This window comes from Astyanax mexicanus, chromosome 19 (assembly GCF_023375975.1).
Source record: "Astyanax mexicanus isolate ESR-SI-001 chromosome 19, AstMex3_surface, whole genome shotgun sequence".
NCBI lineage: Eukaryota > Metazoa > Chordata > Actinopteri > Characiformes > Acestrorhamphidae > Astyanax > Astyanax mexicanus.
Window position 1 is genome coordinate 25253091 of NC_064426.1, and position 13384 is coordinate 25266474.

At 38.0% G+C, this 13384-nt stretch overlaps 1 protein-coding gene across 1 annotated transcript; it reads right to left on the bottom strand.

Moving 5' to 3' along the window:
• Nucleotides 1-1773: 1773 nt before the first annotated feature.
• On the bottom strand, nt 1774-13100 carry LOC103044667 (all-trans-retinol 13,14-reductase). The gene is made up of 11 exons (XM_007234486.4): nt 12762-13100; nt 10262-10444; nt 9774-10015; nt 8550-8751; nt 7929-8126; nt 6720-6839; nt 5626-5764; nt 5409-5518; nt 4300-4466; nt 4011-4170; nt 1774-2949 (listed from the first exon to the last, which is right to left on the bottom strand). The coding sequence occupies exons 1-11, from the start codon at nt 12919-12921 to the stop codon at nt 2807-2809; spliced, it is 1824 nt and encodes a 607-aa protein (XP_007234548.2). The 5' UTR covers nt 12922-13100; the 3' UTR covers nt 1774-2806.
• Nucleotides 13101-13384: the final 284 nt, after the last annotated feature.

Consider the following 13384-nt stretch of genomic DNA (forward strand, 5'->3'; position numbering starts at 1 on the left):
ATTATCTGGTTTGTTTTATTTCACAACTTAAAAATCAAAAGGCGCTATATATAAAAAAATATATATTATTATTATTATTAACATTGTAGATTTGAAGAATCATTAAGGTCATAAAACGTTACTGAATCAGGCAATAAATAAATATTTACAGGTGTTCACAACCTTTGGAAAAGTTTTTTAAATCACTTTTGTTTAACCTCTGTAACAGTTTGGGTTCTGGAGTTATCATTATTTACTGATCCAGATACATGTGGGCTAAAACCACCCAACAACACATCCTTCAGCTCGACCTCTGAAACAAGGACTTCTACTGCGCAGTGTCCATAATTTTACTTCTTTGCGGCGCGTTTCTCCGTTATCCTGCTCAGGATGAATGATGTGTATGTACTTTTATGGGTTAATCTGGGCAGTATGAAGGCATAATACGAGGCTTGGTCAGCTGCGCACATGTTTAAGCAGGTTGTCATTTATAAAGAGGAAACTGATTTTTTGGTTGTAAGCTATTACCTGGTTTTTGTGCATGCGCACACTTTCACTCCAGAGGCTAAGCAGAGTTTTATAAATGAGGCCCCAGGACCTACACACCTACTCCAGCATCACCTTCCAGATCACCTAAGACCAGCCACCCGGACAGTTTCTGCAATAATCGATTTGCATAACCAAAGAATTTATGCACAATCTGTCAGAAACCGTCTCAGGGAAGCTCATCTGCATGCTCGTCAACTTCACTGAGGTCTCCACCGCAATGCAGTTTAATGTCATAATCAATTTGAGTGGGCAAATGTGTATATTCGATGGCGCCTCACATTACAGATGAATTCCAGTTTTCACTTGGTGAGCAGTTTGCGGCATTCCAATTTCAACATTGTGAATCTCGTGGCACATCATGGTAGCGGTGGGTTATGGTATGGACAACAAACACATTGCATTTTATTGATTATATTTTGAATGCATAGAGATACTCTGATGAGATACTGTGGCCTGTTGATGTGTCACTCATCCACAACCATCACCTCAGGTTGCAACATGATAAAGCACACCCCTGTGTTGCAAGGATCTATTCACAATTCCTGGAAGCTTAAAGCATCCCAGTTCCTGCCAAGATCCAGCAACTTTGCACAGCCATTAAAAAGGAGTGGACCGACATTCCACAGGCCAGTCAACAACCTGATCAACTAAGGAGAGAGGTTGTACTATGTGAGGCAAATGGAAGTCAAACCAGATAATGACTGGTTTTCTGACTGCCCCAAACCCCCCACTGCAATGAAACTGCGCATTCCAGAGTGTCCTTTTATTGTGGCCAGTCTAAGGCACACCTGTGCAACAATCATGCTATCTAATAAGCATCTTGATATGCCACACCTGCGAGGTGGATGGATAGTGTATCTCAGGAGAAGTGCTCACTACCACAGATGTAGACAAATTCATGAATAATGTGAGAGAAAAAAGGCATTTTGTGTACACAAAAAGGTTTTGGATATTTAAGTTTAGCTCATGAAAAATAGGAGCGCACACAAAAGTGTAGTAAAATTACAGTTTCTAAAAAAATAATAAATAAATAAATAAATGAAAAATCAGATACAAGTCAGCATTAAAAGGCAGCTTCATATAGTCTGCAAGACAGTACAAAACCGACACAAAAGTTTAGTGCAAACTTTGACATGCATATAGTTAAATTTTTACTGCTTCATTTTCTAAATGGTTAAAGATGTCCCTCTCTCGTGCCTTTTTTGCATGAAAAGCTGACGACACATTTCCTTTTTGTAAAAGCAACATAAAAGACAGTTTATTAATCTGCCAAATAAACAAAAACAACCACAAGGCACAGTGTAAATTCTATGTAACTGCAGCACAAAGAATGTGTTTAAAAATACCTCAGTTATAAACACGCTGCAACACTCACAGCACATTCCCAAACATCCATGACTGAAAAGCTTAGATCATATTTGTTTAGGCCATACTGTACATATTTAAATTATAAAACAACACACACTTGTCATTCTAACAAAGCATTTCCAAAGAAGTAAAGAAATAACAGCTACTTCAAAGCTTCTTACTCATTATCAGGTGTAGTGGAGATAAAACACACAATTAAAGCAACAGTCTATATACCTCTCTGGTCAGAATGTGTAATTGCACCGAACATGTGGAAGAGTACTTTTAATGCAGATTAATGTAAATAAATTGCTGTGTGGTTTTCTGTGTTTGAGTACATTGTTTTGTACATTTGTACCAAAGGTGTCAAAACTGGGTTGATTTCAGACCACAGCTCTGCAGACTTAAGTGTTTTTTATGTATTAAATAGGACCGGTTTGAACTCAACAGTTAAATTGGAAAGGCATTCTTTGTGCGCTACATTTGGAGTAGAGAGAAAACCACTTTTTTTTCTACATGTGACTAGTCTACCAGGAATCTGATAAATTTATTGAGGTTCTACAATATTACATTGTATGTAGCAGGTTTACCTACATAAGGAATAAAGTGCCATAATTCTGATACACACACTTTGTGTGTAATTAAACAGTGCACATACAGGAATCCTTTTGTTTGGTTACAATTTGTAAGGCAGCACTAATTCAATATTAAAAAACATTATGTTATGGTTATATAACGTGGATTCCATATAAAAGTTTCAGTCAGTTAGCGAGTTCTAGTATAAATATACTAGAAAAAAAAATACAACTTCACCCTTCCCTTTTACTTGTTTGAAGGTCCACGGCACCAATCAGAACTGAAGCTCAGCTGGATTCAAATGCATCTTTCCACTGTTGCAGTGCTCCACAGTGTGTGAGTGCGAGTTGTTTGATTACTGGGGCTTCTTTTTAGCATATTTGCGTTTCCTGCAGAGCTTCATGACGTCCAGGTACAGGTTGCGGTTGAGGATCGTAGAGCCGCAGATCATTGCGCCAGCCAAGGCGCCAGCATAACCACAGGAGAACAAATCTTGGCCTGGAAATGGAAAAATAAGCTACAGTTAGATTAAAGCTTGCTGTACCTTGTTGACCAGCAATGTAGGAAAGTTATGAGGTGTTACCTTGTGAGTAAGCCTAAACACTGGCCAGAATGTTCAAGGCAAAGCAACATAAATTATTGAGTGTTGAGTCTGAGCGAGGACTGATAATGAGTGCTAAATGGATGGCATATTGTATTTCCCATGTTGTGTTGCGTTGTATTTAAATGAGAATATATTATAGTAGGTAATAGGGGTGTGCCATATCGTATCGTATGCAATAATAACGCCAACATTTTTGAATATGGTGAACGATATTATACCCAGAAATATGGTGCGATATATATATCACCCACCCCTAATTATCACATCAGGGTGCTACTTTTTGCTGTTTTTAGCAAAAGAATAATTCACACTGTTCTCATTTCCCATTATATATCTACTAGAGACAGATTATATCAGTCAAGATTCATTTATTTTACTTTAATCCTGGATATATGGAGATATTTGGAGTGCATTATTAGTATTAAGACATTCTGGATTATTGACTTCTGTTACAAATCTGTATACATTTTTTTATATCTCAGTTAGGGGTCATATCATATTGTATGCAGTAATAAAATTTAAATTTTCATTTTGTTGCAGTTGTGTATTCTTGACATATTTGTTTTTTTTATTTTATTTTTATAGTGTTTTGTCATATCGCCAATAGTATTAATGCGAAAATACCAATAAAAATCTTGATCTTATTTTAGGGCCTTATTTTATCACCCATCCTTATTAGGCATTACCACACACAGTAGACAGTGCAGTCAGTGGTTAGGATTGTGACCTGCAGTGTCTCGCTAGAAATTTCAGTGTGAACAGGCAAGAAACTCTGGCATAAATCACACCTTTATTCAAAGCAAGAGGGCCCCACATGCATATCTGCAGCAATTTTGGGCTTTCATAAGGACTTCATAGGATTTAATACTAGTTCCATGTTACATGACCTCATTTGTAGCAAGTCATTACAAGTCCTTGTTTAAGGCTAATAATTAACATCCATACAATTACCAACCTGTGAGGTACAGATTCTTGACGGGCGTCTGTGGTCTCATGGAGATGCAGTATTCTGAACTGAAGCGAGCAGTGCCGTGGTCAACTCCATAGATCTCTCCTTTAGGAGCTGCTATGTAGTGCTGGTTAGTGAGGGGAGTGCCTGCATCCATGTACTCGATCTGCGAAGAGGAAGACACGTTTAAAAGACACAAAAAAAAATTCAACATTTCTACTTAAAACAAGCAGAATTAAAAAAAAAATAATAATAAATAAATAAATAAATACATAAAAGTTTGCACGGTCCATACCTTATCCTTGGTCTTGGGGTACAGCTGATACACCACTTCCAAAATGGACTGTATGAGACTCTCCTTTAGTTCCTTATAGTCAGCTGACCTGTTGGTCACCTTGTCATCTTTCCATTCCTCGAACCAGGAGTAGGGGGCAAAGCTCACCATAGTCAGCGTGGATTTACCTGGAAAAGGTAAAGTCTCTGTCAGTACTTAAAATTAAATAAAAAAATCTTGATTGGTCAAAATAGAGCCATCATCCATAGGGCTTCAAGACTAATATAGCTAATACAGATGGACCAATTGGGCTTGTATCGATCTCCAATCATTTGTTTCAATCAATTTGATGTTTGCTGATACTAATGGGGAGCACAGATTGGTGCCACATTACCCTTTTTTTTAGGAAAACTTTTACTTTTTTTAGTAAACACGAGCAGGGTTTTGTTTTATAATCTATTGTGTAAATATATTGTCTTCAAAAAATATATATTGGAATCAACCTCAAAGCTCCAGCTGAGAGAGCCATGAATTTCAGTACAGAACCGCACTGTGGAGCTTGGAATGCAAACACAACCAAACAGCTCTAAAGACTCCATTGTTTTGGGGTGAAACCTTTAGCTTCCAGACTGTTGCTGCTGTATTCTTGGTGGTGGTTGATTGTGCTCTGTATCGTTTATTGTTTTGTAGTAATAGAGTTGTTTGTTTTCTCTGCTGTGTTACTGTGCTAATAACTAATCACTGTGTGGGCTTAAAGAGGTATGGGCACTCTCGAAATTGGTCTCTGGTAAGTGGTGTTAAAAATCTTTATTTACTGTCCTCCATGAGACACATTAGTCTTACACATTCTACAAAAATAAAAACTGCGTGAGCTCAGCCCAGCTCAGTTAGTGATTGTCAGCAGTCATGCGCCATCTCCGTAGTTCCTGAGTAGTAACAGAACTGCAGCTTTCTGTGGCAAAGAATCCTCTATACTAAGCCTCTCCAAATGCTGCTATAAATCCTCAATTCGTGAACATGATCTAACCAGTTCGCAGAATCGGCTAAATTAGAGAAATATAGTCCAATGTTCAATCTTCCATTTTTAAATGAAAATCAGCAGATACCAACACACAGTTGATCGATCTTACCAGGCATTCTCTCCTCCCAGGTAGAGTCTTTGGCAGATGGCGAGGCAATAAAAACCAGAGGTATATTCTTCATTCCTTGCTCTCTGTCCTTTTTTGTGTAGCCCTCCATCCTAGTGTGAGAACAGAGAGTTTGACTCACCACATACTATATAACAATTCTCAGTAGATAAAAGAAACAGGGGGCAAACACTCTTCTAACAAAAATAGCAGCACTTGCAGCTCATCAAGGTTGTTCTCAGTAAATATCCAGTAGTTTTTGGCTTCAAGACCCAACTCTTCTTTTGTTCCATCAAGTCCCAGGAAGATGCTGAGCCCACCCTCTCCATGTTTCAACATATTCAGCTGCTTCTGGATCGCTGTTGAGAATGGCAGTTTTTACATTATAGATTTCAAGATTAAAACCACTTTCTTCTTATTATTATTCATTGTACTACATCACAGTGAGCACGTAATACAGACATACAAAACAAGCATTTTTACAATTTTGTATTAGACACAGATGACTACATCAATCAGCCTTAACATTAGCATCGTAAGCCAAATATGGAGTAGCCTCCACCTGTGCTACTACTCACCACTAGATCTGACCAAGCAAGGCTTGGACTCCAAAAAATTTCAAATCATTCTGGGGTATCTTGCTCCAAACTGCTAAAAGCAAGTTCCTTGATATTTGTCCTGCAAGTTGTGATGCATGATCTTAATGATTCACAACATTGAGCGTCATGTTCGCTGGTGGTTGTATCCTTGGAGGACTTTTGCATATACACTACGAATACTATGAATACATACATGTATACATTGCTATGTATGTATATGGACAAAGCTTTTAAAACCAAAAGTATGTGGCAAGGTGAGTTGGAGAAAGTCTTTGTTGGTACTGAGTCAGTGTAAAGTAAGTAAAGTAAGTCTTTGTTGTGAGACAGATAAGAGGTTTATGATGTACTTTGGACTTTTACACTTGCTACTGGCTGTTTAGCAGCCTGATGGCCTGAGGTAAGAAGCTGTCTCAGAGCTGGCTTTTTCTTGTCTCACAGTCTGGCTTTTTTCAATTTAATAAGGTTTTTTTTACCTTCTTTTTAAAGACTGCCTAATCCGTAGACCCCACATCTTAACATAAAATTCAATTAGAGTGGTATCTATTATGTTTATTTTACTGCTTTTTTTCTCACTTGTGAGGTGCGCTAATGTTATTACAGAACAGAGAAGAACATCGCGAAGCTTAATGGGTGTGAATATTAACACCACATCAAATTTTTACTTCGGTTGAATAAAGAAACTTCTGGCAATTTAGATAATGTGAGTCTCTCTCACCTGATGTTGCCTGCACCTCTTTGGGCAGGAGCTTCTGGTAGGTGTTGTAGATTCCAGCATCCGAGATGACCATGGGAGCGTGAATGTGCACCTCCTCATGACCCTTCATAACACTCACCCCTGCAACCAAATCCCACAGCAATGTCAGAAACCTCAGGGATGAGCATCTCTAGGCTTTAGAGAATCAGCCAGTTACAAACAGTTTTGCCTTTAGGCCGTCAAGAACTGTATATTGTCCCAGAAGAAAAATTATAACAAAAGATATTATTGTCATTTCAGGATCATGTTATAACACTGATATTATAAGAACATTGAACTTTAAATAATGTAAATAATTTAAATTATTACATTAATGTTTAAATGTTAATTGCCAATCACTGCAAAGTAGAAACAATAGTCAACATTAAAGGCAGCAAAATAACATCATCCTCACCTACAGTTAATATGTGGACCTAAATGCCACCAACAATTTTTTCCAAACTAAATACCTACACATGGCAGATCTGAACTGAAACTATAAATGTCATCTGTAACCACTTTAGAAGGCAGTACTTCAGCAGGTAAATCTAGTCTGACTCCAAAAGTCTAGACTAGACCCGTCACAATATTCACTATATCGTAAAATACGTCAGTTTCTCTGATTTTGCTATTAATAGGTATATGTTTATATATGAGTAAAATTAACATTGTTGTTTTATTCTATAAACTACCCATTTCTGCCAAATTCCAAACAAAAATATTGTCATTTAGAGCATTTATTTGCAGAAAATGAAAAATGGAAAAATGGAAAATGAAAAAAAAAAGAGTTTTCAGACCTCAAATAATGCAAAGAAAACAAGTTCATATTCATAAAGTTTTAAGAATTCGAAAATCCATATTTGGTGAAAACCCTAGTTTTTAATAACAGTGCATCTTGGCATCATGTTCTCTTCCACAAGTCTTACACACTGCTTTTGGATAACTTTATGCCACTCCTGGTGCAAAGATTCAAGCAGTTCAGTTTGGTTTGATGGCTGTGACCAACAATCTTCCTTTTGATTATATTCTAGAGATTTTCAATTTAGTGTTAAAACTCATAGTTTTAAGTGGTCTCTCATTTTTTTCCCAGAGCTGTATTTTATCGTTATTTATCAGTATTTATTTGTGGGATAATATATTGGCCAAACAAGAGTAGTTATCTTTTATGTTCGTATTTGTTTTTGAAATTACCTATGGCCTCCTTAGCATCGTTGAGGAGGATACGGTTGACTGGAGCTCTGACCAGAACGGCTCCACCAGCCTTCTCTATGATTGGGATCATGTGGTAGGCAATTTCGCTCGCCCCTCCCTTAGGGTACCAAGCACCAGGCAGATAGTGGCACACGAGCAGACTGTGCATGGAGAAACTGGCATCCTTTGGTATGTTTCCTAAACAAACAAACAAAATCAAATTAAATGCAGTAGACAGGCTGTTGGCAAGTGGTTCCTAGAAAGGCAAACAACTGTTTTGGTTACTATATGGTTGCTATAAAGCTTATAGTTTGTAGACACGATGAGAATTTGTAGAATAGCGGCACAGGTGGTTACTGAGGTGCTGCCAATTAGTTTCTGCAGTACTCAATCAAGATATAGGTCATTCATTCTAATGGGAAGAAAAATCGCATTTAATCTAATTAATAAAACACGAAACACGCTATATATGACTATAAAACCAAGGCTTAGCCATTGAGATGCTAGAACTGGAACTAACCAAAATTTCAGAATCAACATTTCAGAAATTTCAGAACTGAATCAAATGTACTTGACTTAAATTAAAGTACTAAAATAAAGAAAGAAAAAGGAGGTCCATACCATATGTCCCAAAGATGTAGCAGAGCACGGCCCTAAGATCTTTATTCTCAGTGAGGCCATTCACCACCTCAGTCAGGCTGCGAGTGCCATAGCGGAAAAAGTAGGATAGAAGATTAACGATCCCTGTGTAGACCATGAGCTTGGCAATTGGAGTGGGAAGAAACTTCAACACACCCATCATCCACACACCAAAGTTACATTTCTGGAAAATGAAGATACATGAAAACACTTATTAGTTCTGCATTATACTTGTTGGGAGTATTTTCTGTTGTTTTAGAATCAAGTTTGATGTCAAACTAATTTGTATTAAAGAGAATGATTTCCCATTTTCCAGTCCAATCCCACTACTGCACTCTGAAACTCTGGTGGAGCTGCACAATTGCATAATTTTTTCAGTTAGTTAAATGTAAAAGCTGATCTTGAGCTTGAATTTGAGGATCAATTTGGTTTTATAACTGTTCATTCAGTCCAAAACATACCCCATGATGTTAAACTAGCTGGGGACCTGCACAGTGTATGTTGCATTTGAGTATGGTCAAACTTGGTCAATACTGGTTGTTCATTTTAAGCAGGTCGATCATGCTTGTAGATCAGTTCGACCATTACAAATTCCACCAAAAATGGGATTGATTTTCTGCAGGTAAACCATCTCGGAACAACAATTAGCATTGCGCTCCAGTGCAGCCGAAACCAGCAGCATTCCATTAAGCCCACTAGCAAAATCACTATATTATGCTTTGCTGGTGAGTTTGCTAGGATGTTGAAAATGTTTAGTATTCAATAAATATTTATCAATTGTAAGTTTTTAACTGTCTTTTCTGTGGAAAGCAACACATGAATACATTTGGGCAATTACATTTATGCAATAGTGAAAAGGTGGCAATTCATTTCAAATTCTGTAAAATTTCAAAATATATATAATAAAAAAAAAATTAAAAAAAAAATCAGTATTTGACCAAATGTTTTATTTTGTTCAGTTGTGCATTTATTATTTTTTTACTAAGGGTTTAATGCAATATGTCAGCATGGTTTTAAAATACAGCTTTCACTACCCTGGTCATGTACATGGTGCAACTACTGCAAAAACAATCAGTTTTTATCTACCCAAAATGGCTACCCAAGACTACTAAGCATAATGATAAGATAAAAGCCAGTATTAACACTGACTATATATAAAAGACTTCCTCCTAAACTTATGCCAAGTGTGCTCGGTTGTGCCATTACCTTAGCCAATCTCATGTATTCGTCAATGGCCTTCTCCTCTCCTGGGAAGCACTTCTTCAGCTCCTGGGCAAAGCGGTGTTTGCCACTGTAGATTGGGTAAATGCGGCGGTTCTCCGGGGGCCCAAGAACCACCTGATCAAATGGGTTATCGAGTGGGTCCCACTGTAACTGGCCATTGGTCAATTGGTCCGATATGCATCGCAAAGGCCCGTTCTCCAGCAGGTCACCAATGTAGTGAATACCTGATCCACAAATACAGGAAATATTGGCAGAGGTTAAAAAAGGCAAGGTAATCAGACAAGTAGACATCAATCCAATCACCAGTCCCTACCATGACTGTACCCCTAGCACCAAAATAACTGACTTAATCTGAACTAAACTGACAGCTATTCAAATGTACTCCAAGTGTGAGAAATGCATGTACTGTTTAAACCAATGTTTTACACACACATAACTTCTACAGCTATTATGTATATAAGATTTCTTACCAACATCAAACTCAAAGCCTTTCTCTATGAAGGTGTGGCAGCATCCTCCAGCACGATCATGCTGTTCAAGGACCAAAACCTTCTTTCCAACCTTCGCCATCATAACAGCAACACCCAGCCCACCAACTCCACTGCCAACAACAATAGCATCGAGGTTCTGGGGGACTCTGCTGGCCAGAAAACCTGCAGACAAGTAAAGAGCACAATGAGTATTTCAAAAAACAGTACAGTTTACAGTTTGCACAATTTTAGACAAAAATTAAATTATCAGCTACTCTCAGTGCAGTTCATCTGTCAAAACTCAACGTTGAGTCATTAATGGGTTGAGAACTTAAGAGGAAAAAAAAGACAATAATGAAGCCAGCAAAGAGTATTGAGGCCATGTACACATTATATATTTTACAACAAATTGTACAAAAACTGAATTAATTTGACAGACTTTGTTTGCCAAGATCTGGATTAGGGGTGGGCCATATGGTATTTCTGCAATTGCGATATTTTGGGCGACATGACAAAACAGTTTACCTTTTTTTTTAATAGTTTTATTTCAATTCTTTTTTTTTTCCCATTTTCTTCTCGATTTACAAAGCTATTACACAACCCATTCATTATGACTCCCCCAATCACTAGTAATGCCCCAAAACCAGGAGGGTGCACATGCCTCCTCCTATACCTATGAAGTCATCCATCGCCTCTTTTCATTTGTAAACTAAAGAAGCAAAATGTCAGACACTAAAAACTATACTAACTAAACCCATCTTGGCAGACTGACTGTATCTGGGTTATGTGGCAAATCATGTTTGTGAGACTTCTCCAAAATGTTTCTACAAGTTAAGTACTTTTAAAACTAATAAAACCAGTTTGGACATTAGTAGGTAGCTAAGCAGCTCAAAAAAAATACAGCGTCCATGATGCACTGGGGGCAGAGGAGCAAAATGTGGGACAAAGTTCAAACTTGAAAAGATTTCCTCATATAAGGAAATATACTGGCATAGTTGTGCAATACAGCTAAATTGCCCTTAATACCAGTATTGACTGAGATTTTACTGACAGACAATCCTCAAGCTTTTACTTCAAACAATACTATCTAGCTAATAAACTCATTGTTATGTGCAGATATAGCTACATGCAGGACAGGTCTCTGCTTTCCAGTTTTCCACTGCCTCCTTTAGTTAGCAGCACAGTAATGATAGCCAAGTTGGCAGCTGCTGTATTAGCTACACAGCTTCATATTCTAATCCTAACTACAGGAACCAAAAGGAAGATTAATGCAGCATTCGAGCCATCTCAAATATGTCATATGTCAAAGCTGACCTCACTCTAACACAAAATTATATGCATTACTTGTAGGTGTGTCAGTAAAAAAAGTTAATAAATGCAGTTTGAACTGCTGTATTTTAGTTAATCATTAGCAAAACAGTAGGAACTGTTTCATGGTTTCCTTTCTGAATAAAAAAAAACACAGTTCAAGGCCAGCGTTTGCTGGTAGCTGGTTTCAGATAGATAAGCTGATTTTATATGTAAAACATACTCTATAATGGTAAACCAGTCCATGACAAGTATAGAGTATGTTGCATTAGATTTTGGTCAATTTTGGTCATCCTTCTCCATGCTATCAACCTTCAGGCCAAATGCTTGGCCATCCTGGTTATCTAGGTTACCTAATGCAGGTTGACCATACTTCTAGACCAGCTAAACCATCAAACCACAACAAAAACATACTCTATACTGGTCAAAATCTAAGCTAAATCAACCATTTTGACTAATTTGAGCCAGTTTGACCAGTTGGCCATGCTGCACTGTAAACATATTTGAGCAATAACCTATGACAATTTTGCTTGGGTATCTTAACGCCTCAAATTAACTTTTTACATTTCAGTTTCAGAGTTTATGAGTTGTCAGTATGTAAACTCAGGTTTTTAAATTAGTTTAATGAAGTGAAAACTCGAAACATGTATTTCCTTAGTGGGTGTGTCTCCCTTTCCCCTTCACTCACCATCAGTGTGTAGTTGTGCCACACATTTTATTCTCTTTAACTGTAAAACGTTTTTTCAGAAACATTTAGGGGTTATTTAATTAGGACATTCCTTAAGGTGCAGTGAGGAACCTTCAAGAAAAGGTTTTCTGAAGGTTCTTTAAAGCGCCTACCCCAGTTTCACTCTTTATAAATTAAAGAACCTGCAAAACGTTTTAACTGCGCAGCTAACGCTTACAGTCTTCTGTTATTTGTGTTGATAGCACATTGATCAAAATCAGTTAAAACTAAACAGAAATCATCGAAAATACAAAGCTAGAAACTTTCGAGGTGGACTTGACTGCAGCATGCAGCAGAGTCCCACAATAGGCTAAAAACACGTGCACACACGTAACGTAAAGTTACATACAAAGTTACATACAAGTCAGACAAGTCCACGTGTGTGTTTTGGTACTTGTATTTAGCTTCTTTTGAGACTCACGCTGCATTTAAGTGTGTTTGTTGTGTGCGAGTGTGTGTAGTGACCTTGTTTCAGCACTTTGTTCTTCTCCTTAGGATCATGGACCATCGGTTTCAGCGGCTCCCGGGCGTCGTGATCAAACGGGCTCGGTCCGCCTGAACCGAACACATTTTTGATCAGTAAAACGACCAGAACCAGGGCAACCAGCCCGACTGCGAGCCACATCTCTGCTTCTGCTGCTCGCGGGTTTGTTGTTGATGGTACTGAAGATGTTGGTGTTGCTGCTCCGCCTGCTGGTGATCTGACTGGTACTGCAGGTTCCGGTTCTGTTAGTGGTTCTGACCCGATCTGAACTGATCTGCACTGAACTGAGCTCAGCACGGCTAATTTAACGGCTGCTCGTGCGCCTCGTCCTGCACCTGCGCACTACAGCCCGCGCGCGCGATTGGTCTGCGCGATCAGGCAACACACGTCAGGAGGTCAACCTGATATGAATCAGATCATGGACTGTATCATATTAATTACAGCAGTTTTATTTCTTCACTTAGGGTGAGGTCACCCCGAGGTAACCATCGGGTAAAGCGACTTCCAATTTCAGCTGAAAAGCTAAAATAATATAAATGTCATAAAAACGTTTAATAATGTCAAATATATATATATAGTCATAAAGTTTAGTTATAATAAAAAA